Below are 27,222 nucleotides of genomic sequence, written 5' to 3' on the forward strand. Positions count from 1 at the left end.
GGGGACTTCTGGTCAGTCCCACAAATACCACCCTGGCACAAGCAGGGTCCCCCGCTCCTTCCCTGGCCCTGGCCCCAATACCAACAACCACAGTGCCATGGACGCTCTGTGCCCTTTGTGGGCTGGCACCTACTCTAGCCCTACATCCCTCTTCATAGTACCCGGCCCATATTAAGGGGGGTCAACTCCTTCCACCTCCTGAGTCCCAACACAGGAGACCAACAGTCCTTCCCTGGGGGACATCGGGAATCATTTTGGCCTAAGCAACACTTTCTTCTCCTGCCTCATCCCTGCTGTCCACCCATGCCCCCAGCTCTGCTTATACCATCTACATCCCCACTGGGCTCCTGGGCAGCCCTTCGCACTGCGGACATGCTGGATCAGGGGCCACGGAGACTCTGCCCTGTCACCGGAAGAACTGAAACACAGAGAAGAGGCGGCCTTGGGGGCCGCCCAGCCTTGGTTGGAGGAATGACGTGGGTGATGCCACCTGCCCCTGCTCCCTCCTCCCGCCTTCGTGATTTCCATTAGTCTCTTGTTTTGTGATGTTGCCAGAGCCTTTGGCCGTGCTCCTGCAGGCCACCTGTTCTGGGGAGGGAGGGGCGAGGAGATCTGCTCCGGAGCAGAGGCACACGGGTGCACCTGATAATAGGGACTTCAAATACCACTGTCCGCTCTTCTTCCTGAGCCTGGCTTCCTGGAGCTTTCCAGGGGGCTGCACCCTGAAGATGCTCCTGGCTGTGGCAGCAGCTGAGGCACACAGTCCCGAGCATAGCACTGAGGTGGCCTCCCTGGGCGGCACTGGCCTGTGGATTCCAGAGTACCTCTGTTCCTAGCAAGCCCCGGGCTGTCCCACCTCTCCTGTCTGCCTGGACCTGGAGGGAGAGTCAGGAAAGCTCTGCCCAGCCGACTGCTCTCAGTGGCTACGGCCCTTGAGACTAAGCTTTGCTGCTTCAGACAGCTGCCCCTCCCCTCCCACCCCATCCCCGGCCCTTCTGGTGTGGCCCTTCCTCTGCCCTCCATGTATCTCAGCCCCACAAATGTGCCAGCTCTTGTCTGACCAAGTTGTTTCTGCTGTGGTTTGGGGATTTTTTTTTATTAAATAAAGTTTTTTTATGATACATGTAACATCTTTTCAGAACATTTAGAAAATAAGAAAGTCACCTGCAAGTCCATCTACTTACCCCAACCCAACCACTATTAGCGTTTTGGTGGGGTGCCTTCCGGTAGAGTCTCCAGGGTTCGTGGTGCAGTGCTTGAACCGGTGTGGTGGTTTCTTTCTCTTAACACTGTGTTGTAGTCATTTTCTATGTTGCTACCTAACACTTCCTTTTAAATGGCTGTTTATAGTCCACTAAGTGGCTGCGCCATGATTTACATGCTTAAAAGAAAAAAAAATATTCGTTTTCTTCATTGTTCAGAGAGTTTGGTTATTTTCACTTTTTCTTGGGATTAAAAAAAAGAGAGAGAAAAGATTAGAGAACGGCTCTATTTTACCTGCTCCTGTTTTCATTTACTGTATTTAATCTCTTTGGTTTAAATGACCTCATTTGATCCCGTGTCACTATTTGAGGGGAGAGAGGATTGATTTCCACCTTACAGAAGAAGAGACAGGAAGCTGGGGGTTAAATAAGTCACCCAAAGTCACATGGCATATTAGTGGCCAAAATGGGATTTGAACCAAGTTTTCTGACTCAGGCCACCTCGTTTATATTATAGTCTTAGCCCTTCATGGAATTTAACGACAGGCTTGCCCTCTTCTCTGTCTTCCTCTTAATATATGCACTTTATAGCTGATCATGTTCCAAGTAGCACTGAAGGATACAGTCCTACCTACACTTCACCCTCCATAGCCCTGTCCTGATGTGACCCCGGAACCAAAGACACAGGAAGGATCCTTCCTGAGAAAGACATTGCTTGGAATTTTGTCCATGAGGGTGGAAGAAGCCCAGACCCTGGGCTTCTCCCTTACAAGTCCTCATCTCTCTACTTCACTCCCCTTCCATGGTGGGTCACACTTGGTCCAGCTCTTTGGATACAGCAGGTGAACCAATGTCCATTTATTCCAAGACTGGTCCTGGGAATGGAGCCCGTGCAGGTGGGGCAACCCTGAGGCTCAGCCTGGAGCACTGTGGCATTGTTTCCTGCAGAAGCCCTCTGGCCCAGGCACCACCGGCTCATAAGCAGCAGAGCCAGAGTGAGCTCAGGGTGTGCTTGCTCCCCCCTTTCCTTATAAAACTCTCAGTTGTTTTATTGTGAAGTTATTCAATTAATTAATTTATTTCTGTTGTGGTGGTGGTACTAGGGATGGAACCCAGGGGAATTCTATCTCCGAGCTACACCCCTAGCCCTATTTTTATTTTTTATTTTTGGTGGCACCGGGGATTGAACCCAGGGGCATTCTGTCCCCCGAGTTACACCTCAGCCCTATTTTATTTTTATTTTGAAACAAGGTCTTGCTAGGTTGCTGAGAGTCTCACTGCTTGCTGAGGCTGTCCCTGAACCTGCGATCTTTCTGTCTCAGCCTCCCAAGTATGGGGATTACAAGTGTGTGCCACCACGCCTGGCTTCCTTTTTATTTTGAAGCACGGTCTTGCTAAGTTGCTGGGGCTGGTCTTGAACCTGTGATCCTCCTGTCTCAGCCTCTCAAGTACTGGGATTCCAGGCACGCACCATTGCACCCAGCCTGATGTCCTTTCTCTAGCCTAGGATCCAACAATGTCTACCTAGGTGTGGCTATGACTCCCCCAAAGTCACGCTGGAAACCCGTTGACAAGCCCCCGCCCACATCAGCCCTCCTCCTTAGTTGGGGCCATTGCCCTCCTCGCCCTCCCTGCTTTGTCAAGAGACAGGGTTGCTGCCCTGTAAACTAGCCTCATGGACACCCTCGCCCCACCCCGTCTGCCCATCTCTGCCCCTGCATCCAGAGGTGCCCACCCCAGGCCTCCCTGCGCCTGTGCTCAAACACAGGCACATGTCCCTGTCCCCAGGGTGCTCCACGGGTGCCAGGAGCGTTATTCCGGCTATACCACTTCCGTCTGCCTCGCAGTGGTGTTCTCCGCTCTGGGAACAGAGGACACACAGTGGACTCGGAGGCCTCGAGGCTCTGCCTCAGCCTTCTTCCCTCCCTTGCTTTCCTTTTTGTCTGAGGGCCTGTTAGTGCCTGGGTCTGGCGGCCGGCCGTTCTCTTCCTCCCAAGGCCTCTTTGCTGTTTTGGTGTACTGGGATGGGCTAGGCACACTGTCAAGGGCCCTCCCTCCGTGCCCTCGAAGTTTATGAGGGGCCTTTGCGAGTCCTGTTAGCTTAGCGTGGCTCATGACGGGGCTGACTGGGCCCAGTGGCTAGGAGCGGAGCGCTTTCCCCAGCACTAATGGGGGAGTGCAGCTGCGGTTTGTGGCAGTCTTTGCTCTTCTAGGCAGTTAGGCCGTCTGGTGTTTATCTTAGGACGCCTCTGAAGCTCCCCAGCCCTGCCCAGACATGACCTCACTCTCTCTCAAATCATCCCTGGGAGGCAGAAAGGAGCCGGTGACCAACACCGCCCCCACTTCACAGATGGGAAAACTGAGGGGCATAAACACACACCAGCTAACTATGTTGACAGCTGCTCTGCCGCCCTGAGGTCCTGACTTTGAGTTTAGTTGGGGTTTTTTTTGGGTGGACCCAACAGTGTTCAGCAAGTGCCTCAAACATTAGCCAGGCGTGGTGGTGCACGCTTGTAATCCCAGCTTTCAGGAGGGTCAGACAGGAGGATCACGGTTCGTGAACAGCCTCAGCTACTTAGTGAGGCCCCTTGCAACTCAGTGAGACCCTGTTTCAAAATACAGAATACAAAATAGGGTTGGCGGTGTAGCTCGGAGGTAGAACCCAGGTTACCCCTGGGTTCCATCCCCAGTACTGCAAACAAAACAAAAACAAAAACAAAAACATTGTGGGCCTGGCATAGTGGTACATATCTGTAATCCCAGTACTTGGGAGGCTGAGGCAGGTTCAAGGCCCTCAGCAACTTAGAGAGACCCTGTTTCAAAATACAAAATAAAATAGTGCTGTAGGTTTAGCTCAGGGGTAAAATGCCCCTGGGTTCAATCTCCAATACCAAAACAAACAAACAAACACACAGATAGAGACACAGGCACAGATACACACAAAACATCCTGTACCCATGAGGCACACCCTGCTGGCCCACACAGGGCCTGCCTCCAGGGAGCCTGTAGTCAGCATGAGCATGTAAGAAGGGCACAGATACCAGTGTGTGGCTGGGGTTCCCGACAGTGAAGTTCAAATCCAGCCCTAGAGGCCCATTTCATGACGCCAACAAGCACTGTGGCCGCAGAGGGCCAGCCTGGAGGGTCCATGAGCTGCCAGTGCTCATGCCCGGTGCTGTTCAGTCTACCCAGCTGCTCTGCGGACATCTTGGCTTCCCAACCACTCTGTAAAAGGAGAGTTGTTTTGACCCTACTCTTAAGATGAGGAAACTGAGGCCCAACTTACCCAGAGGCACAGAGCCAGCCAGCCAGCAGTAGCTGGACATCTGGCTTGAAGTCCAGAGCTTTGTCAGCACCACCAAGCCACTGTTCCCTGAGAAGGGAGGTGTACAAAACCAGCCTTGCTGGGGTGAGAAGCCCAGACTGGGCTCGCTTGCAGATTCCTTCCAGCTGGCCCTGCCTTCCTGTCCTGGGAGGAGGTTAAAGGAGCTCCGTGGAGGAAAGGTCAGGCTGGGAGAGCAGCAGGAGCTGGCCAAAACAACCCACACCCTGCTCCCCAATGGCCAGGCCCTGCATGCGGGGTGGGAGGGCACCGCCCCTGCCCTCCCAGGGCTCAGTCTGCCGCAAGAGGCCGTGACACTGCTCGGGACGTGTGGTGGACAGGGGCGCTCTGGGGAGGGCTGGGCGGCGGATTCCAGGCCCTCTGGGGCCCTGAGTTCCCTCCTGCCATCCCCAGCCCTGCCCCACCCTGACCACCCAAGCCCCGCCTCTCCCTCCTCTGGGCCCCTGTCACATCTCCTGCCCAAACCTATGATTTAGCACTCAGCCTATAACCCTCAGTTGACTTTCTATGATGTTCACGTCCATCTCTCCAACTAGATTAGAATCTCCCAGGCAGGAGACTGTTCACTCAGCCAGGGGACATTCAGCACATTCTGATCAAGTAAGGAGAAAGTTATTTGGGAAGTGATCATCCCCGGCAATGCCCTACTTTGTTTGTGATAAAAGCTGGACAGGGGGTCCAAGCGCTGAGCCCGAGCCTCCGTGACGTCATCGGGCTTATGACGCCACCGCCACTGGCCGCCCAGGCGCTCTGTACCCTGCGGGCAGGATGACGTCACCGTCGGAACCCGCGCCAAGTGCGCACTGGGGGAATTAGCAGGGTTGGCAGTAGAAGGCATTCCGAGAGCGAAAGAGAGAGAGGGGGGGAATAAAAAAAGGAGTGATAATGGGGCGGAATCTGGGCTGGGGTCTCTGCTGCCCAGCGCCCCGCCCCTTGACAGACTGGCCCGCCCCAGCGGTGACCGACGAGGGCTGGCCAATCCCGGCAGGCCGCAGTGTTGAGCAGCCTATCAACGGGCGGGGCTGGCCGGGCGCTTCCGCGTTCGCTCCTGCGGGAGGCTGCAGGGGAGGGGACGTGGGCGCAGGATCGCACGCTCGCCCAGGTCTCGGCCCGCCCAGCTCTGGGGTCTGCGGGGTCCCGACGGCCGCCTCCCGGGGGACCCGATGGCCTCGGAAGGCGTGGCGGGGGCGCTGGCTGCAGTGCTGGGGGGCCGCGGCCTGGGCGTGCAGAGCTGTGACTCGGAGCCGGCCGGCGAGCCCCCGGTGCCCGTGCGGCTGCGGAAGAACGTCTGCTACGTGGTGCTGGCCGTGTTCCTCAACGAGCAGGTGAGCGTCCGCCCGCCGACCCTCTGCCGGGTCTCGGGAGCGCGCAGCCAGCCCTGGTGGGGACCGGAAAGCCACCGCTCCTTGTGCATGGCGCGTCCCAGTTTTGCAAAGCACTCTCACACTTGGAATCCTGCGATTGTCCCCTTAAGCCCAGGGGGAACTGAGGGCCAGAGGTGGTTTGCCTCATTCACTAGGCCTCAGCTCCTTGAGGAGAGGGCTGTGGTATTCCGCCTCCCTTCTTAGGAGCCTAGCACGGCGTCTGACTCGGAGTGGTCCCTCTGGAACAGCTGGCCAGGCTTCCAAGAACTTCCCCAGACCCACAGATAGATCAGAGAGAGGCACTCAGGTCTCGGGTCTGATCCCTGTGCAAGTTGATGGATGACAGCGACACGAAGGCCAGGGAGGTAGGGAGTTTCAGAACAAGCACAGACCCCAGAGAGGGGACCAGCCACAAGCAGTTTACAAACCCCACGGGAATCACGAACCTCACTGTGACATACAGAGACTCTGATCAGCACAGGACGTGTGGCCACCCTCACCCTGGGTCCTCATTTTCAGCCCCTTCCTGAAATGGAAATCAGAGGGCTGAATTAGCACAGAGATGATATGACCAAGAGCCAGTCTGCCAGAGAGCTCTTCATTTCAAAGGTGTCCACCAGGAAGGCAGCCTTGGGCTAGTACTTTTGACCCCCACCTAGACCTGGGTGCGGAAGGCTGCTGGGTGGGCGGTTCCCAGGAGCTCTCAGACCAGGGATGAAGGTTCTCTCTGCCCCCTCAGGATGAGGTGCTACTGATCCAGGAGGCCAAGAAGGAGTGCCGTGGGTCGTGGTACTTACCTGCGGGCAGGATGGAGCCCGGGGAGACAATCGTGGAGGCCCTGCAGCGGGAGGTGAAGGAGGAGGCTGGGCTGCACTGCGAGCCTGTGACGCTGTTGTCCGTGGAGGAACGGGGCTCCTCTTGGATCCGCTTCGTGTTTCTCGCTCACCCCACAGGTACAGCCTGCCTGGTGGCACATAAACCAAGGCCACCTCTCCCCCAGCTTGTCCTCTGGTAAGATGAGCTCCTCCATAGCCAGCCCTCTTCTGGCGTGGTACATGACTGGCATTTAGCTGCTTGCAGTCTGAGAGCTCGGGCTTCCCGCTGGGTCAGGACTGGAGTGCCTGAGTGTCCATGTTCTCTGCCAGACCCAATATTTAACATACTTCCTCCCTCTCCTGGTCCATTCCCTTAATCTCCCCTAGGCGGAATTCTCAAGACTTCCAAGGAAGCAGATGCAGAGTCCCTGCAGGCTGGCTGGTATCCACGGATCTCTTTGCCCACTCCACTGCGAGCCCATGACATTTTGCACCTGGTAGAGCTAGCTGCCCAGTACCGCCAGCAAGCCGGGCACCCTCTCGTTCTGCCCCAAGAACTTCCCTGCAGCCTGGTCTGCCAGCGCCTCGTGGCCACCTTTACTAGCGTCCAGGAGGTGTGGGTGTTGGTGTGCACGGTGGGGGTGCCACATTTGCCCATCACTGCCTGTGGCTTCACCCCCATGGAACAGAGGGGTGGCATCAAGGTGGCTGTCCTGCGGCTGCTCCAGGAGTGTCTGAGCCTGCACAGTTTGGCGGTGGAGACCAAGGGGTTGCTCGGACTACAGCACCTGGGCAAAGAACACGCAGATGGCGTGTGCCTGAATGTGCTGGTGACGGTGGCTTTTCGGAACCCAGGATTCCATGATGAGCCCCCGAAAGTTCGGGGTGAGAACTACTTTTGGTGGAAGGTGATGGAGGGAGACCTGCAAAGCCAGCTTCGACAGAGGCTCCAGGAATCTTCTGTCGTCCCACTGAACAGATAGGGAGGTGCGGAGCCAGCAGGAGCTGGGCAGCTGAGCTCCGCCCAGGGAGGCCCCCGGGCAGGGCTGTGGCTGCACCCAGGGAGCACAGGGCCGGCTGCCTGGTTCTCAGGAGGGCTTTGTGGAGCAGGTCTCTACATTGCACTAAAAGAGACAGTGCCTTTTAACCAAGCAAAGAGTCCAGAGTGATTGTCCTGTGGGCACACAGAGGCTTCTCCCTAAATGGTTGGGGAGTTCTCTGAAGCCCAGATGGCATCTCATTATTTTTTTTCTGTGCCCACCTTGGTAAAGGCCTGCATCCCGATCTTTTAAGGCATTTATATCTTGAGGGGCAGGGGGAAGATCCTCAGGGGAACCCCTTGCTGAGTCGATAGGTGCTGCCCACCTTGCCTGCATACATGTCTCTGTGGGGAAGGAGTGGGGCGAGGCTGTTGTTCAGGAGGGCTGCTCCTCCCTGTCCCATCTGCAGCCTCTCATCAGGGCTCTCCCCATCTTTTCTGTCCTGCTGAGGTGGGAGGTGACTGCAAGGGCCAGACCCTCCCGGATTGAGCAGCGGGGACTCAGGAAGCAGCCAGTGGAGACAGGAATCAGAAATGCTGCCCTGCTTGAGTTTCTTTCTCCTTGAGCTGCCTGGCTTTAATCCTGCCCACTCCCCGCTCACCTCTGCCTTTTTATACTCTCGGCCCAAGCTGCAATGAACCCTTTCTGCAATTCCCCTTGGCCCAATAGAATCAGGGCAGTTTTGCGTTTTTTTTTTTTTTAAATAAAAGAACTTTACCAAAGGTGATGAACATAGAAAATATATCATATGCCAAGAAAGAGATTCTGACTCTGAGCTGGGAAACACTTGAATGGACTTTCTACCTTGGGTGACTACTGTCTAGCATAAAGGGCCTGAAAAACCCAAAGGCCCCTTCCCCAGCCCTTCCCAGCTGCCATCTCCTCTCTCTGACCTCTGGAGGGTAGCAGGAAGCCTTAGCTTCTCTGATGACACATCCTCTGGTACCCCCTTACGTCCAGCTAATGCCTGGTTAGAAGTGCAGTAATAGCCAGGCATGGTGGCGCGTGCTTGTCATCCTAGCATTTGGGAGGCTGAGACAGGAGGATTATGGTTCACAGCAGCCTCAGCTACTTAGTGAGGCCTTTTGCAACTCAGTGAGACCCTGTTTCAAAAATGAAAGACTAGCCGGGTATGGTGGTGCACGCTTGTAATCCCCGCGCTTGGGAGGCGGAGACAGGAGGATCGGGACCGGAGACCAAAGGATCGCGCTGACTTAAGGGACCCTGTTTCCAAATACAAAGTATAAAATAAGTCTGGGTGTGTAGCCCGGAGGTAGAAGGGCTTCCAGGAACCCCAGTACCAACAACAGCAAAAAAAACCTAAAATTAAAAAAAAGGAAAGAAAGAAAGAACTAAAAAATAGGGCTGGGGGTGTAGCTCGGAGGTAGAATGCCCCTGGGTTCCATCCCAGTACTGGGGGAAAAAAGAAAAAAAAAAAAGGGCAGTGATATTCACCACTATTTAAGACTGGTAGGTTTCAGCACTAGACTTACCTAGAGGACTTCCAGAACGTTCTGTCCCCCCCATAACAACCGAACTGTTAGGGGTGGAGGGGCACTGGCATTTTAAAAGGCAGCCCAGCCTAGTATGGTGGTACACACTTCTAAGCCCACTACTTGGTGGGGGGGGGGCTGAGACAGGAAGGTTGTAGGTTCAAAACCAGCCTTGGCAATTTAGCAAGGCTCTTAGCAACTTGGAGGTAGAATGCTCTGGGTTCAACCCCCAGTACCTAAATAAATAACTAAACAAGAAAAAGCAGCCCAGGTGATTCTAACATGCATCCGACCAAGAACCAAGGGAGGGCCCTGCTCCAAGTTCTTGGCCTGCCTAACAATGGAGTGCTCTTGGTGACACCTCAGAGGACCCCCTTTCCCCTCCCCAAACTTATCTAAGGACAAGTTTGTTAAATATCAGGCTCAAGCCAGGCATGGTAGTACACACTTATCCCAGTCCTTGGGAGGCGGAGACAGAAAGATTGTGGGTTAATGGCCAGCCTCAGCTACTTAGTGAGGCCCTCTAACTTACTGAGATCCTGTTTCAAAATTAAGAAAAATAGGGCTGGGGGTGTAGCTTGGAGGTAGAATGCCCCCTGGATTCCATCCCCAGTACTGGGGGAAAAAAAAATAGGGCTGGGAGTATAGCTTGGAGGTAGAATGCCCCTGGGTTCAAACTCCAGTACTGTTAAAAAAAAAAAAAAATCAGGCCCTATCATTCACAAATGAAAGTCATACAACATGCTAACCGGGCATACTGACGCATGCCTGCAATTCCAGTACTTGGGAGGCTGGGACAGGAGGTTTGTAGGTTTACAGCCAGCCTCAGCAATTTAGTGAGGCCCTTAGCAACTTAGTGAGACTCTGTTCCAAAATAAAAAAATAGATATATGGCTGATGGGATAGTCCTGAGTTCAATTTCCAGTACAGCACCCCCCCCCCCAAAGTCATACATGTAAAAACACAGGAAAACAAGACTCCCATAGGGGCCGGTCCCCTCCCGGTGGCTCGAAGGCTGGCAAGCTGCTGGAGGTGAGCTGAGCACCAATGTTGCTCAGCCAGGAGAATCTGGTTGCTGGCAGGTGTGGAGGAATATCAGATTTGCATTGCCAGAGCCTGTCTGTTTACCACCCACCTCTGCTCCAGTGCTGGAAAGGGAATTGAACTTGCCAGCCTAGGGGAGGCAGATGGCCCCAACTTAGCAGAGACGCTCTGGGCAGGTACAGAGGCTGGAGGAAAACCGTGTCCACACAATCACTTTATTGCTGTGCTGTCCGGGGAAGACACCGTGCAAACGCCAAAGTGCACTGATGAGAGGTGAGAGCCTGCGACTCCCAGACCCTGAACGTTTTAAGAGTCCAGTCCCGATTCATCCAGAGACGGGCTCCTCCATCCCACACCAGCACCCCTGTGTATGCACGTGCACGCGTGCACACACACACACACACACATACACGCGCACGCTGTGTTCTTGGGAGCAGCAGCTAGGTCCTCCCCCGCTGAGGAATGCGGGAGAGGTAGAGGTCATCGAGTTTCCTCCTCTTTCATGTCACCTCTTGGCAACCTGGGCCAGGCTCTAGAAGCGGCTTGGGCAGGAAAAGGAAGCGAAAGGGGCTCTGGCCTGCTCCTCCTTGCCCAGGAGCAAAGCCAGCAACTGCAGCCCTGCTGTGAGGTAATGCCTGGCGCCGCCCGTGTGTTCCTGCAGGTCGAGACAGATTCGGCCCGGGTGGGGTGGCAGCCCCAGCAGAGGAGGGCACACAGGGAGAACAACACCAGGACTGGCTGGCTGCCTGGGCCTCAGCCCCTCCCCGCCAGGCCCGCGGGGTCTGAGGTCCGGCATCCTGCCCCGCCTGTGTGTCCTGATCGCCTGTGTGTCCTGATCGTGTCTTGCGTTGGGAGCGCTGCGCACGGGGCGAAATTTGGAGGGCAAGGCCGAGCCTCCTTGGTTGCCGACCTCGCTGTCCAGGTGTTGTGGACCTGCTGGGACGGGTTCGGAAGGCGCCAGAGAGGAACCAGCTGGAGCTGGGGCCTGGCACCCAGCTCCCCGGCTCCAAGGCCCTCGCCCGCCCTGGCTGCAGCTGCACCAGGGTTCTCATTAGCAGCTGCCCCCGCCTGGGCGCGGAGCATGCTTTGGGCATTTGCCATGAGGCGGTTGGAAATTTTGCAACAGTCGCCAGCAGGGCAGGGCAGGAAGAGGGGGCTTCCCCCACAGTTCCCTTCACTGCCCCTTGTCTGTGGCCCAAGCCAAGAAGGCAGGGAAAAAAACTGTCAAGTTTCAGCAGCTTTGCTGGTACTGATATGACACAGGGCTTCTGGCCCCCATGTTTCTGGCCTGGGTTCCTGGCCGGCCTCAGAGCCAGCAGCTCACAACCCCTGTTGCCTCTAGAGTTAAATCACAGGTCATGGCCCTGGCCACACACAGCCAATCCAGAATGGCTAGTCACATGACACACAGGGGTAGGGTCTGGTGCTCACCGGCCACCTCTCACATCCCCAGGAAGGCCCAGGGACACCGTGCTGCCTGGGAGGCCCTCTCTTTTGCTGTTCGGCACCTCAGAAACCCAATCCCTGAAACCCGGGCCCAAAGTCCATAGGCTGAGGCCTCCTGGAGTCACCTGGGAGCTGAGGTCCCCATCCCAGAGGGGAGCAGTGGCTACTCAGGCAGAGGCAGGGACAGAAATCTCCCCGCCCATCATACTCCCGGCTCAGACTTGTCCTTCCTGGGATGGGGAGAGGTTCAGGTGGGGACCATGGGGAGGGAACTTGACGAACGCTATGGCAGCCAGCTCCTTGCAGAATTCTTCAAGTACTACCACGCCCTGAAGGAGGGTCTGATGGTCCAGCCTGTGAGGAGACAGCGCGAGGTGGGGTGCCCGGCTGGGAGTGGCGGGTGCTTGCCCAGCATGAGAGCCCACTGTCCACCTCCCGACCCGAGGCACTTCCCACCTGGAGGCACCCACTTCCCTTGGTTACTTACTGCTCCCCGGGGACCTGACCCATCAGTTGCTTTCGTACCAGGAGCAGTTTGCCCGGGAACTGGGGCACCCTCTGAATTCTTTGCATCAAGTCCCCGATCACCTAGAGCGGGAGTCAGAGAGGACCGAAATGGGGACCAACCACATTCCGGCGGGCTCCCCTGGCTCTGCTGTACCGTGAGGAGTGGGGTGGGGGTCCTGGTGCCCACTCCTCCGGCCCCCACCCCCTGCGTTGCTCCCGTCTTTCCCGTTTCCTGGCATCCTTACCCTGACAAGCACAGAGAACAGGCTCCTGCAGCCAGGGGCCAGGTTGATGTAGGGATCCAGGAGGTACTCGTGGATGTGGGGGTGGGGGAAGAGGGCGAGCCGGGACAGGACTGAGGTCACTTGCAGGTTCAGGCTGTACGGCTGCAGGGCGGAGATGGACAATGCTGAGGCTTGGCAGGGGGTGGCGAGCATTTTTTTGCACTCCCCCAGCAAGGCGCCTGGCTGGTGTGAACGTGTGCGGGGGTGGGAGACTCACGTGATGTGTGTGTGTCATGGATTCCCTGGGGCGGAGGGCCAAAGCATGTTAGGGCGTGTGGGGCAGAAGCGAGATGGGGCTTCCCGCCTGGGGAAAAGGCTGGGGGGCTGCAGAACCAGAGAACCGGAGAGGGGTCAAGCCCCATGGCCAGGGACTGGCCCCTGATGTGAAAGACTCCAAAGGCCCCAGCCTGGAGTTCTCCTGGGGGCCCCGGTGCTGTTGGCTACCTGATCCAAAATCCGGGCCATACGGTCAAATAGCACTTGGAGGAAGTGACCCTCAAAGAAAGGCCGTTCAGGCTCATGGGGGTCCAAGGGGGCAGGACCCAGGGGCCAGCCCCAGTGGGCCACACGAGAGCTACACTCCTGAAACTGAAGCAGAATGGCAGAGAGTTGGGGAGAGTCGAGGAAGAGGGCCCAGAAGGGAAGGTCCAGCACAGGGACCCCATGCAGGAAGGATGGGCTGGGGGCGCCTTGAGCAGGACATGGGAATGGGCTTTCAACCCAAGGGCTTGGAGGGCTGAGAGGAGGAGCTTGCAGCGGCCACTCACCAGTCCGTAGGCATCGTGGACGTAAGTGTCATAGCCGGTCTCGTCCAGGAAAACGGAGGTCTTGGCTTCCTCAGGAACCAGGCAGAGGAAACTAAGAGACAGGAGCCTGGGTGTGAGGGTACCTCCCCGGGTACCCCCTGCTCTCCTGGGTTCGCTGGATCCAAAGACAGAACCCAGCTGGAGCCGCTCCCCACCTGTTGACAATCTCGGTCACTGCTGTTCTGCCGTCGCTGGAACCGATGGCAGGAGCCGGGTGAGGCTTCGCCGGGGGCTGAAGGCCAGAATCCAGGAAGCCGTCGGTGAAGTAGGGGTCTTCCTCCAGATCCCTGTGGCCGAGGCAGACCAGCGTGCACCGATGAGTGGAGGGATGGACGGACACACATGGGTGTGCAGAGGGCTGAGCGGGGCCTGGGCAGCCCCAGGCCTCCCCGGTTTTACTTACAGAGTGTCCTCATAGTTCTCGGGCTCGGGTGAGCCCCGGGCCACATACAGGCGGCCCTCGAGGTTGCACAGGACGAGGCTGCGGATGATCCACTCGTGGGGCTTCTGGAGGAGCTCCTCGAACAGGCGCAGCGTGGCAATGCTGATCTAGACCAAGAGGGGCCAGCAGGGAGCCCTTGTTACTCTCCCCCACCTCCTCAGTGCCTGGGAACTGCTGGCCTAGATAAGAACGTCCTCCAGGTGGGGGTCACCTCCCATAGTCTGGGGCTACAGTGGCAGGTCTGAATGGGTTGGGAAGTCTGAACAGTCCCTGTTCTGTTACTTATTTGAAGTGCCAATCTCAGGCATGCCTGTTGGATTCTCTGTGCCTTGGTTTCTATGTCTGAAAAATGGGACTATCACCTCTTCCCCTATCTTAAAGAGTGTCTGAGCCTTCAACAAGCCAAACAAATGAGAAAGCAGTTGACAAAAGACACTGTGTCAAAAAAAAAAAAAAAAAAAAAAAAAAGCCTGGCATGGTGGCGCTTGGGAGGCGGAGACAGGAGGATCGCCGCAGGTTCGAAGCCAGCCACGCTGGCTTTAAGAGACCCTGTTTCCAAATAAAAATATAAAAATAGGTCTGGGAGTGTAGCTCTAAGGTAGAAGGGCTTCCAGGAACCCCAGTACCACCAAAAAAAAAAAGCATGTGAGCCGGGTATGGTGGCATATGCCTGTGATCCCAGTACTTGCCAGGCTGAGACAGGAGGATCACAGGTTTGCAGCCAGCCTCAGGAGCTCTGTGAGACCCTGTTTCCAAACAAAGATTAAAAAGGGTTGGGGGTGCCGGGCGTGGTGGCACACGCTTGTAATCCCAGCATTTGGGAGGCTGAGACAGGAGGATTGCAGGTTCGCGGCCAGCTTCAGCTACATAATGAAGCCCTCCACAACTTAGTAAGACCCTGTTTCAAAATAAAGAATAAAAAATAGGGCTGGGGTGTAGCTTAGAGGTAGAATGCTCCTGGGATCCATCCCCAGCACCACACAAAAAAGTGTGTGATCACAGAAAATTTCTGTGTGATAAAAACAATTTGGCCGCAGATTACCTTGTGGCCGCTGCTTTGAGGGGCTCAAGGCCTCAGAGGTAACATCACTGGGCAGAACAAGTGAAAAGGGGAAGAGGCATGTAGGCAATCCCGTGGGCAGGGGTGGGGTAGACAGACAGGGGCACCTCTCTTATATTACCTCATCGGAGAGGTGGTCGCAGTGCCCGATGAGGTGGGCGCACAGGGTGCGGGGATTGTCCTCGGCAGGTGCAGGCTGCTGGCCAGTGCCCAGAAGGAAGGCCACGGCCTCCTGCAGCAGCACACGGGAGCGAAGCTGGCGCAGCATGGCCGTCAGGAGGGCGGTGGAGGTCAGGATGCTCTGCTCGGACCTATAGGTGGAGGGCACCTGAGCCAGGCCGGGGATCCTCCACGCCGGTGGCATGCAGGGAGTGACTGGGTGCGGGGTGTAGACCCTCTCCTGCCTTCCTGACATCTTTGGCTAATCTGTGTCTGGTCAGGTCCTCGGCCCTACTGCTGTCCTGTGGCTAGGGGCGGGAGGCCATCATTTGACCCAAATGGCTGAGCCATGTGTGTGTCAGGAGGACAGGCTGGCAATCATTAAGCAGCTGAGTCCACAAACATGACTCTAGCCAGCGAGGTCACAGGCATTAAAGAAACATCAAGGGGCTCAGTGGGGGGCATGATGTGGCCGGGCCAAGGTGCAGGGAAACAGACACTCACACGTGCCAGAGCTGGGGCTGCAGCGTCTCCACAAACAGCTTCTGAGCCACGACCTTGGCCAAGGTCTCCGCGACCACCTGCGTGCCAAAGAGCACAGGCTGCTGTGTTCACACCCATCACTACCTCCCCGGGAATCGCTGTTCTCACGGTGCCCAATGTGCCCGACAAAAGGGCCTGGCTAACCGGGGCCCTGCTGGCTCCTGCCCCCGCCCCTGCTCCATCACCAAGTATCTGTCCTCCAAACTGGATAGCGAGGGGAGCCAAGACAGAGCTCTGCCTGTGCCTGCCGTGCTCACCGCATGTGCCTCTGTGATAAGGTGGTCGCAGTAATCAAACCAGCCCAGGAAGGCAGCCAGGGCCTCCTTGCCAGGGAAGGATGCCTCATCGGATGGGGCACTGGGTAACCTAGGCGAGAGGGAGGCGGGGAGTCTGGGGGAACAAGAGAGACGCTTCAAGATCTGCCTCAAGGAGGTCTGGGAGCCGCCTTCTCCCTCTCCTCTGAAACCTCTGTGGCTGAGTTTCCAGTGTAGGTGTGATCAGAGACCACAAAAATGAAGCTTCTGGAGAGAAGGCTCCAGGAGCTCTCAGGGAGAGGGTGGCCACATGGACACCAGCGGAAGGGGCTACCAGCCCCTCAAGATATTGCCCACTCCACCGTGACCAAGAACCTACCTCCAGCTGATGCCCTCGGAAGCAGCGATGTCTGCGGGGTCGAGGAAGGCAGGCATGGCCCGGTACAGTTCGCAGAGGTGCTCGGTGATCACTGCGCAACACGGGCTGCTCTGTGCCAGGTAGGTGGCGGCTGCCGGGGAGGCCACGCTTACCAGCAGCAGCAGGCTCTCCTGCGCCTTCAGGGCCACCCGACTCTTCTAGGGGATGGGGAGACGACCTCAGGGACATGCTTCTGCTCCCCCCAGATCATCTCCTGAAAATTCATCCCACCCTCGCGGGCCCCCATGCCCGCCACCTCTGCGGTCAGCACCTTGCTCTTGCACAATCCCAGCAGAGAGGTAATGAGGCTGCTGTCCCCAGTCCCACCATCTGGCGCCTCGGTCTCAGCCGGCAGCGGGCTGTTCAAGGCCCGAGCCTCACAGCGCTCCCTGTCCGTTTGGGGACCCTTGTCAGGAGCGCTCTTGTGGGAATGATCCTCGTCTCTGTGACAGGCCGTGTCGTCAGGCAGGACGGCAGACTCTCTGGATAGCTTCTTCCTACCTATCATCTTTTTACCCTGCAAAGGAAGTGGGTGGCAGGTCATGGCGGAGGCCATTCCACTGGGTCTTCCATTAAGAGGACAGGGTGGCCCTCTGTCTGAGCCACAGGGAAGCTGCCCAGGTGCCTTTCAAGTGACGCTCTCTCCTTCCCCTCCCTCAGAAAGACCCGCACGCGTGTCCCAGGGCTCCGGATCAGCCGGTTCCTGTTCCCCACACAAGTGCTTACTTCCAAGATGTAGGTGAGCAGCTGTGGGTCCTGCTGGATCTTGGAGCAGAGGACGCTGGTGAACTGGACCTCCTCCTTCTCTGTGAGAGATCCAGCGACAGACCCACCAAGCCGGAGAAGTTTCTGGAAGGGCAGCAGGACAGAATCAGAGAGGTAGGGAAGCGGGGGCTCAGGCCCAGACACCCCTTGGCTTCCTGGCCCCTCACCTGCACAGGCCTGTGGACGCTGAGGTAATGTAGCAGGGGGTGCTGCACCTGGGCCAGGACTTTGCTGAAGAACTGGAACACCTGCTGCCGCATGCCTGGGGGGTACTGGGGTCAGGAACAGAGTGGCCTGTCAGAGGCTGGTCACGTCCACCTGCCCAGAACATCCTTCCCCAGAGAGCCACAGGGCACATCTCCTCCTCAGTCATGGCTCAGAGGCCACCTTCTCCACGAGACCTCCTTCCCGTCCCATGATGTCTGAAATTGGCCTTCCTTGTGTTCTCAACCCCTTCTCCCGGTCACTACTGAATACAGTACAGCTGGCCTTCTATAGCTGTGACTTCTCTGCATCTGTTCTGTGGACTCACTCAACCTCAGATCAAAACTATTTAAAAAACAAAACAAAACTAAACTAAGCCAGGTGTGGTGGTGCATGCTTGTAATCCCAGCATTTGGGAGGCTGAGACTAGAGGATCACAGTTCAAGGACAGCCTCAGCTACTTAGCGAGGCCCTCTGCAACTCAGTGAGATCCTGTTTCAAAATAAAGAATAAAAAAAAAAAAAAATAGAGGCCGGGCATGGTGACACATGCTTGTAATCCCCGCGCTTGGGAGGCGGAGACAGGAGGATCGCGCAGGTTCAAAGCCAGCCGCGCGCGCTGGCTTAGGAGACCGTTTCCAAATAAAAATGTAAAAATAGGTCTGGGAGTGTAGCCCGGAGGTAGAAGGGCTTCCAGGAACCCCAGTACCACCAAAAAAGAAAAAAAAAAAAATAGAGCAAAACCAAAACAAAACGAAACTGAAACCGGGCACAGCGGCACTTGCCTGTAATCCCAGTACTTGGGAGACTGAGACAAGAGGATGGCAGGTTCCACACCAGCCTCAGCAATTTAGCCAGACCCTGTTTAAAAATTTGAAAAAGAGCTGGGAGTGCAGCTCAGAGGTAGAATGCCCCTGGGCTCAATCCCCAGTATCAAAATAAATAAACAATGAAACTGCATCTACATTGAACATGCATAGACTTTTCTTGTCATCATTTCCTCATCAATGCAGAATAACAACTATTTTTATAGCACTCATGGTGGGCGTACTAGGTATTATAAGTAATTGAAGACAATTTAGAGACACAGGAGGATGTGTAAGGTTATATACAAATATGGTCAACCCTCAGTATCCAGGGGGAATTAGTTCTGGGAACTTTTTTATATAAGGGACTTCAACATTGTGTGTGTGTGTGTGTGTGTGTGTGTGTGTGTGTGTGTGTGTGTGTGTGGTGTTTGTTACTGGACATTAAACCCAGGGGTATTCTATCCCTAGCCCATTTATTTATTTATTTATTTATTTATTTATTTATTGTAGTACTGGGGATTGAACTCAGGGACATTCTACCTCCAAGCTATATCCCCAGCCCTATTTTTTATACTTTATTTTGAAACAGGGTCTCACTAATTCGTGGAAGACCTCACTAAGTAGTTGAGGCTGCCTAGCTGGGAACCTGCAGTCTTCCTGTCTCAGCCTCCCAAGTTCTGGGAGTACTGGCTAGCCCTATTTTTATTCTTTACTTTAAGACAGGGTTTCACTAATTTGCAAAGGGCCTCTCTACATAGTTGAGGCTGGCTGCAAACCTGCGATCTTCCTGTCTTAGATTCCCAAGTACTGGGATTACAACCATGCGCCACTACACCTGGCTCTATTTTTTTTAATTTTTTTAGTTTTTGAAACAGGGTTTCACTACTAAGTTATAGATGTCCTCACTAAATTGCTGAGGCTTGAGCCGGGTGTGGTGGTGCATGCTTGTAATCCCCGCGCTTGGGAGGCTGAGACAGGAGGATCGCACAGGTTCGAGGCCAGCCTCAGCTACTTAGTGAGGCTCTCAGCAACTTAGTGAGACCCTGTCTCCAAATAAAAATATAAAATAGGTCTGGGAGTATAGCCCGGAGGTAGAATGCCTCTGGGTTCCACCCCCAGTACCACAAAATAAATAAATAAATAAATAAATAAATAAATAAATAAATAAAATAAATTGCTGAGGCTGGCTGTGAACCTGCGATCCTCCTGTTTCAGCCTCCCAAGTCCTGAAATTACAAGTGTCCGCAACCACACCAGACAACATCATGGATTTTTGATATCCAAGGAGAGGGAGAGTGGTGCTCTGAAACCAGGCCCCCCCAGATAACAAGAGGTGACTTACGTGACAATCCTGTCCCTCCCCCACAAGGATTCTTGTCTATTTTTATAGCTGCTGCGTTTTCAACATCTAGAACATAGCTCAGCATGCACCGAGTGTTCAATACATCTTTAGTGAGTGATCGAAAGAGAACAGGATTCCCCTGGAGCAGGTGGAATGAGACGGTCACAGTACCCATCCCCCATGCCACCCCTCACGTGCCCAGTGCCAGGACTGGGGTGGCACTGGTAGAAAAGCCTGGTACCCAGGAGGTGGCGGGGGCAGAAGGTTCTAGAGGCTTCGGGGGGGCCCACCTCAGCCTTGCCCAAGGTGCACAGGGTCTCCAGGATCTTGTGCTGTAGCAGGTATTCCAGACAGGGCCCCGCCTCGCCAGCCACATCCTGCTGCCGCTCCTCGTATACCAAGATGTCCAGCATCTGTCTCAGCCGCCACGGGATATCTGTCTTCTTGACTGGGGTGTTCTCATCTAGTTGAGAGTCAGAAAACAAGGGTAAGTGGGGTGAGGCTGGACCCTCTCCTGCCCAGCCCAGAAGGGAGAAGTCACAGAGTCAGGTCTGGGAAATGTGTGGGGGGGGGGAAGCTGAAGACAACCAGGAAACAGAAGTGTACGGTTTATACTTGTGTAGTTAAAAATGACAAAAGTCCCTTTGGATGCCAACCAGAAAGCGGTCCTCCGGCTGACAGTGCCTCATCAAAGGGCCATTTTCCGCCGGGCGTGGTGGCGCACGCTTGTAATCCCGCGCTTGGGAGGCGGAGACAGGAGGATCGCACGGGTTTGAAGCCAGCCTCAGCTGGCTTAAGAGACCCTGTTTCCAAATAAAATATAAAATAGGTCTGGGAGTATAGCCCGGAGGTGGAAGGCCCCTGGGTTCTATCCCCTGCACCACCACCAAAACAAAACAAAAAAACCCCAAAAAACAGAAACATAAACGGTTATTTTTCTCCAAACCCTGGGACAGGACAGTGTTGGGCTCACCGGAGAACATCATGTGAGAGAGAGCTAGCTGTCGGCTCTGGGCCTGAGTGCGCAGCTGCGGGCGCGGGGTCCGGCACATGCTACAGAAGCCATTGATTCCAGCAGCTTCCTAAGTGACAACCTCCTGGAGCCTGTTTATGTCCCTTCTCCACTCACAGAAGGCAGGACTGTTTTTAAGAAAACAACCTTCCCACCACCCACACCTGCTCTACCACCATGCAGAGGCCCTGATGGAAGAACTGGTTGGTGGGGCTTTGGGAGCCAGCCTCAGAAGGTGTGGGGATTTTTTTTTTTTTTTTTTTTTTTTTTTGAGAAAGCTTTGGGACCAGCCTTGGAGCACCCCCTAGCTTTTCTTTAAGGAATAGGTTTTTTTGTTTTGTTTTGTTTTTGTACTGGGGATTGAACCCAGGGGTCTTTCTACCTTCGAGCTACATCCCCAGCCCTTTTTGCTTTCATTCTTTTAAATTTTGAAACAGGGTTTCATTATGTTATTGAGGAACTCACTAAGTTGCTGAGGCTGGCCTCAAACCTGTGAACCTCCCGTCTTAGCCTCTCAAGTACTAGGATTACAGGCCAGCACCACTATGCCTGGCAGGCGAGGCTTTGGAGCAAGGCTGCCTGCCTCGCCCTCTCTGTATGCCTCAGGTCTAGGGACTATTCTGGAAATTAAAGGATTTGAGCCAGTAATGGATCTCACCTTAATCTCTTGTGGTCTGGGCTCTCGGTCAATACAGCTTTTAGTCTAAATAGTCGGTTCTGACCTGGGTGGGTGGGGCAACATCTGGAGACATTTAGGGGTATCACAGTGCAGGGGGCTATTAGCACCTGGTAGACAGACAGCAGATGACAAAGCACAGGACATTCTCTCAACAAGAAACAATAAGTCCAGATATCCACAGTGCCAAGGTAAAATTTGGTCTAAGGGAACTCTTAGAGGGTCCCTCAGAGTGCCCCAAGCCCACTTTGTAATTTCTTACACTGGTTCTGGCTGGGGAAAAAAAAAGCCTTTTGTAAAGGTGTACACTGGACCCTGGGAAGTGGAAAGCTAGGAATGTAGGATCTGGTTGCCTGGCAACCACTTGTCTCCACCAATAAGGGCATGGACTACAGAGCAGCCAATCAGATGTTGCCCCTCAGTGAGTGATCTCCAGATGACCCAGGCTTTGGACCTCTGAGGAATCAGCTTGGAGACAAGGACCCAGTCTTACTCTAGACCTTTGTTTCTGTCCTCCTACCACAGGTCTGCACAGGAAAATGTCCTTAAATTGGCTCAGGGCAAAGGGGAATCTGTGCCATTTCTTCATCAGTAACCTCAGGTTCAAGCACTGGGGGCCTAAAGGCCTGGAGACTCTACCCAACTGGGAGCCAGGCCAAGTGCTGCCACCTCTGCCTTGCAACCGTGAGCGTAAGATCCCCAACCTCCATGACCCTGCAGGTCCCTTACACAGGTCCTCTCCCAAAAGGTCAGGGTGCGGCCAGCAATTAAGCCATGAGGACCAGAGGTGGCCAGGCTCTAGGTCTTCCTACCATCCTTCTGTTTCCCCATCTCCTTTGGCTTGGCCCCAACTCTGGGCAGCCGATGTCACCTTCCAAAGACACCTGCGCTGTGACTTCTGCCCATGCCTTCCTCCCGGCTCCCTCCAGGGGTCCCTGGCTGCGGAGGGGCAGGCCCACCTGTGCTCTCGATGTAGTAGTGGGTGATACCCTTCCAGTGCTCCACGAAGGCCTGCAGCAGGTCAATGCTGGGCTCCCGCTGCAGAGAGAGCAGAGCCGTGGCTTCAGTGGGGGATCTTAATGACCACAGGCCCATGGCCACTGGTGCTCATGGGAACAGACCCCACAGGCCTGTGGGGTGTCCACTCAGGTGGTCACTACGCCCCGGAGGGCACGCAGAGCTGCCAGGTTTGCAGAGGGAATACTGACACATTTTTCTAGAACACAGAAGCATGGTTTCCTCATCTTACCAAGGACGTTCTGGCCCGGCTCCCCAGTCACCCCACCACACATGTCCCTATTCCACAGGCCTGCCCCAGGGGACCTTGGCAGGGAAATAGATACTGGGCATTTCAACACACAACCCAGTCGTGCTACAAGAGCAGGATAGGCAGGAGCGCAGGGGAAAGCCCCCGAAAGAGAAACCACCAGAATGCTAAAGACAGAACCCGTCGCCAAGACTAGGTCTGCCAGTCCCTTCAGTGAGATGTTTACAAAAATCTATGTTCAAGGCCATGGCAGGCACCATGCAGCCAGACGGGTAATGTTAGTTTAATACAGAGGAGGTGCCTTACTTATAAAGGGCTTTCCTCTTGCCGGGTGTGGTGGCGCCTACTTATAATCCAGCATTTGGGAGGCTGAGACAGGAGGACTGAAGACAGCCTCAGCTTCTACTTAGTGAGGCCCTTTGCAACTTGGTGAGGCCCTATTTCAAAATAAAGAATAAAAAATAGAGCTGGGGGTATAGCTCAGAGGTAGAATGCCCCCGGATTCCATCCCCAATACTGCAAAAAAAAAAAAAAAAGTGCTTTTTTCTCTCATTTAGGGCCTCAAGCAACACCCTTACCTCAAGCTCTGCTCCTGCCCTTCCTCTGGCCCCAGGGGTTCTGACACTGCTCTGAGAAAGCCCTTTGCCTCCCCCTTTTCTGTGAATGCTCCCTCTATCTCCAGACCCTGGTTGGAACTGGCCTAGGAACTGAAAATGACCGCTTTACCTGGAAACTCCCCAAAAGGCCATTCCTCCTCTTTTCCTGAAATTAAATGTTTGCAGAAAAAAATGACATCATGAGACAGTCCTTGCCCATAGGCGCTCATTTCTACCCTTAGGTCTTTGCTCAGAGCACTCAGTGTCCTGGGGACCCTGCATCCCTCTCCACTCGTCTATGTCCTGAGGATCCCCAGTGAGGTCTAGCAAAGGGCTGGCAGCTGCATCGAGCCCTGTCCTGGGCTCCTGCGTGCACGCATCCCTCTCTAGCTCCCCACATCACAGCACCAGAGCTGGCATGTACTCATTCACTCAGTACCATCCGAGAGCGCCTCCTAGGTGCAGGATGCCACGCCAGAGGCTACAAAGGATAGGAGCTTAAGTCTCAGTCTTCAAGAAATGGGCCACAAGCCAGGCGTGGTGGTGCACGCTCGTAATCCCAGCATTTGGGAGGCTGAGACAGGAGGATCACTGTTCTCCAACAGCCTCAGCTACTTACCGAGGCCCTTTGCAACTCAGTGAGACCCTGTTTCAAAATAAAGAATAAAAAATAGGGCAGGGGGTGTAGCTCAGAGGTAGAATGCCCCTGGGTTCCATCCCCAGTAATGTAAAAAAAAAAAAAAAAAAAAAAAAGAAAAGAAAAGAAAAAGAAAGAAAGGAGCCACAGAGCAAAGTGTATAAAGTGGCACTGAATAACTACAAGGAGTAGTGTGAGGCCCCAGAGGGATGGAAAGGGACCTCTCAGAAATGAGGGCTCACATCTAACAGGCTGCAACAGCGAAGGCTTTTCTGAGGTCACCCCCGAACTCCAGCTGGAACCGGGTCAGAGTTCAGCAGTGAGAAGGAAGGTGTTCCTGCAGGAGGAGCTTTGGAAGGTGCATCTGGGGAAGGGCAGCTTGATGAGCCTGCGGGGCCTCCAAGGCCAACCCCAGAAGCCCGGATGTTATGTTGCAGGCAGCAAGGAGCAGTGTTTCAGGACGATTCACCTGGCAGTCTCATGCAGGAGAAGAGCCATAGGTGGACGGATGCTTCGGAGGCAGAGAATGCTACCACCTGGGAGCTGGAGGGCTTGAAGCTCGCCCGCTCTGGCTGCAGGCAATCTTGTCTTCTTTCACAGTTAACATGTAGGGGTCATGGCCCTTCCTGAAGTGGCACCTCCCACAGTCTTCCAAGTGTTCCATCCATGAAGACGGACTGCATTTCATGACCTTCTGTGTGACCCTGTTACTGCAGGGCCGACTGCCAGCTTCCTCAGGACAAGGGCTCTATGTTTTTTTTTTGTTGTTGTTGTTGTTGTTTTGTGTGTGTGTGTGTGTGTGTGTGTGTGTGTGTGTATGTGGTACTGGGGATGGAACCCAGGGACCTTCTATCTCTGGGCTACACTCCCAGACCTATTTTATATTGTATTTGGAAACAGGGTCTCACTAAGTTGCTGAGAGCCTCACTAAGTAGCTGAGGCTGGCTTCAAACCTGCGCGATCCTCCTGTCTCAGCCTCCCAAGAGCCGGGATTACAAGCGTGCGCCAACACACCTGGCTAGGGCTCTATGCTTTATACCTACCTGCCTGTCCCAGATGGGCTCTGAGCACAGTGAATACTCAAAACATTTACCAAGGACCTTAGAAAACTCCTGAAGATATTCTTTTTGTTGGAAAACTCTGGAACCCTGGATGAACACCACGATTAAATGTTTCCATGATGGGGGGTCTCATCTAGCCTCAAATTTCATCCAGTCCCCAAAACCCTGGACCTGGGATTCAGCAACAACAAAAAGGATACTCAGGTAAGAGCAGGAGACTCAGATGAAGGACAGCCAGCCAGCCCAGGATGCTGAGAAAAGGCAGTGCTGCAATCTACCTAAAAATATTGCTAGCTGCTTTAACACCAGACCGATGACTTTTTTTTTTTTTTTTTTTGTACTGGGGATCGAACACAAGGGCATTCTATCTCTGGGGTATACCCGCCCAAACCTTTTTTATTATTTATTTTGTGTGTGGTGCCGGAGATTGAACCCAGGGCATTCCACCTACGAGCTACACCCCACAGCCCAGTTTTTTTTTTTGGGGGGGGGCTGGGGGTGAAACCCAGGGGCCTTCTACCTCCAGGCTACACTCCCAGATCTATTTTATATTTTATTTGGAAACAGGCTCTCACTGAGTTGTTGAAAGCCTAAGTAGCTGAGGCTGGCTTCGAAGCTGCGTGATCCTCCTGCCTCACCCTCCCAAGTGCAGTGATTACAAGTGTGCACCACCATGCCCGCACAGCCGGGTTTTTAATTCTTTTATCTTTGAAACAGGGTCTCTTTAAGTTGCAGAGGGCCTCACTAAGTAGCTGAGGCTGACCATGAACCCCAATCCTCCTGTCTCAGCCTCCCAAGTACTGGGATTACAAGCATGTGCCACCATATCCGGCTTATTTTTTACACTGAAACAGCGTCTCACCAAGTTGCTGAGGGGGTCTCGCTAAATTGCCGAGGATGAACTTAAAACAGCTATCCTCCTGTCTCAGCCTCCCAAGCACTGGGATTACAGGAGTGTACCAGAGCGCCTGGCTCAAACAATTTCTTTTTAGAGATATTTTTGGGAAAAGCCCAAAAGATTTTATTCTGTTTGGTCAGGAAAAGGCAGAAGGCACACTCTCTGGGCTCCCTGTGACTTGGTAGGCGACCCTACCTAGGGAAAGATCCAGACCCTAGACATAGGGCTAGAGTGTAAAGGAGATGCCCGTCTCAATGGATCACAAGGGGCCCCACTTCCAGGACACACTGCGGGCCTGAGACCATCAGGTGTTCCACCCTGAACACCTCCTTCAGTCACCATTAGGAATTTACCCCTTAGGATTAAGGTATCATGGGCCCATCCCTCCACCCACCATCCTCATAAATGTACCTTTCCAGCGGTTTGGATTAGTTTATCAGATTACTTTCTAAGATAACAGCTTATTCAGTCTGGGGACAGGGAGGAGGGAAGGAAAAGATCATTTTGGAACCTCTTCTCGTGGCCAGCCCAGGCCCTGGACCTCAGAAACTGGGGAGGTGGTGGAGAGGATACAGAAATTTCTCACATTTTATCACCAGGCCTCCCAGGGCCAAGCCTGTGCACTTTCCTAAAGAGCTCAGACTGCTGGGGGGTGCAGGGGAGAAGGAGGTAGAACCCAAGGTTGGTTCTCCTGAGACAATTTGATGCAATAAAATCAATTAGGGGGTCAAAAGAATTAATTTCACAGACAACTTCTTAGCAAGCGTTAAAGAGAGAGCTTGCCCCCGCCACCCACCCTGTCTAAACTGCAGTTTATCTTGCTGAGTGAAGCCAGCCACCTTGGGCTGCGAAAGCCAATAGGCTGAAAGTGGAAAATCGGTCTCTGCTACGCTTCCACCCAGGGCCCCGGCTCTCGGCCTCTCCCTAGTCAAGGTCGACCTGGTATGAGATGCGGGCTGGAAACCGCGTTCCTCCCGCAGAGGGTTGCTTCGGCACACAGTCCCGGTCCCCTCCCTGGCGACGTGGCCACTCGGCCCGCAGGTTCCCCGCTCTGAGCGCCAACTGGGTCTTGGAGTTGTTTGGGGCTCAGAAAAGGGGAAGGGGCCGCTGGTTTTCAGACCCTGCTCTGGAGGCAGGAAGTTAAGGCGGAAGAAGGCAGGAAGTTAAGGCGGAAGAAGGCAGGAAGTCTGGCCAGGGCTGCTGCTGGGCCCGGGGACGGGAGGAGGCGCTCGGGGGAGGAGAGCTGGGGCGCTGGGAGAGCGGCGGGGCGCAGGAAGCAGTGTGGGCGCAGGATCTGGGAGCGGGGCGGTCGGGAGAGGATCCGGGAATGAGGCGCGCCTGGGGAAGGAGCGGGGCGCGGTGGGGACGGGAGGCCCGGGAGCGCCCCGGCCCAGGGAGGGTCCCGCCCGAGGGTCCCCGCCCGCCCGCCCGCCCGCGGCTCACCGCGCCCACGGCCTCCTGCAGCAGCGCCCCGAGGCGGCTCAGCATGATGGCGCCCGGCGGCTGCGGGCTCCGGCTCCGGCTCGGCTCCGGCTCCGGGCTCCAGGCGGCGGCGGCGGCGGCGGCTGCGCCGCGGAGGAGGCGCCGGGCGGCGGAGGCGGGGCCGCCGTGCGCCCGCCCAGCTCCTGGGCTCGGGCTCCTGGGCTCGGGCTCCTGGGCTCGGGCTCCTGGGCTCGGGCTCCTGGGCTCGGGCTCCTGGGCTCGGGCTCCTGGGCTCGGGCTCCGCTCCGCTCCGG

The 27,222-nt window shown here is 55.1% G+C and overlaps 2 protein-coding genes across 3 annotated transcripts; one reads left to right on the plus strand and one right to left on the minus strand.

Annotated features, from left to right (window-relative positions):
• Nucleotides 1-5,708: 5,708 nt before the first annotated feature.
• On the plus strand, nucleotides 5,709-7,707 carry NUDT18 (nudix hydrolase 18; the record flags this gene model as incomplete). The annotated part of the gene is made up of 3 exons (XM_080710673.1): nucleotides 5,709-5,870; nucleotides 6,649-6,862; nucleotides 7,112-7,707. 3 exons carry the CDS (start codon nucleotides 5,709-5,711, stop codon nucleotides 7,705-7,707), a joined length of 972 nt encoding a protein of 323 aa, XP_080566799.1.
• Nucleotides 7,708-11,962: 4,255 nt separating this feature from the next.
• Nucleotides 11,963-26,974, minus strand: FHIP2B (FHF complex subunit HOOK interacting protein 2B; the record flags this gene model as incomplete). Of its 2 annotated transcripts, none has more annotated exons than XM_080709687.1 (17): nucleotides 11,963-12,101; nucleotides 12,235-12,335; nucleotides 12,500-12,640; nucleotides 12,983-13,126; nucleotides 13,306-13,396; nucleotides 13,500-13,631; nucleotides 13,748-13,893; nucleotides 14,968-15,157; nucleotides 15,510-15,586; nucleotides 15,806-15,914; nucleotides 16,182-16,375; nucleotides 16,492-16,737; nucleotides 16,947-17,069; nucleotides 17,153-17,257; nucleotides 19,630-19,802; nucleotides 21,987-22,065; nucleotides 26,930-26,974. In XM_080709687.1, the coding sequence occupies 17 exons, from the start codon at nucleotides 26,972-26,974 to the stop codon at nucleotides 11,963-11,965; spliced, it is 2,235 nt and encodes a 744-aa protein (XP_080565813.1). The 2 variants fall into 2 exon arrangements, with proteins under 2 accessions (XP_080565813.1, XP_080565812.1); XM_080709686.1 differs by having other exon boundaries at nucleotides 16,182-16,378.
• Between the last annotated feature and the right edge of the window lie 248 nt (nucleotides 26,975-27,222).

This window comes from Muscardinus avellanarius (assembly GCF_963383645.1).
Source record: "Muscardinus avellanarius genome assembly, chromosome: 14".
NCBI classification, from domain to species: domain Eukaryota; kingdom Metazoa; phylum Chordata; class Mammalia; order Rodentia; family Gliridae; genus Muscardinus; species Muscardinus avellanarius.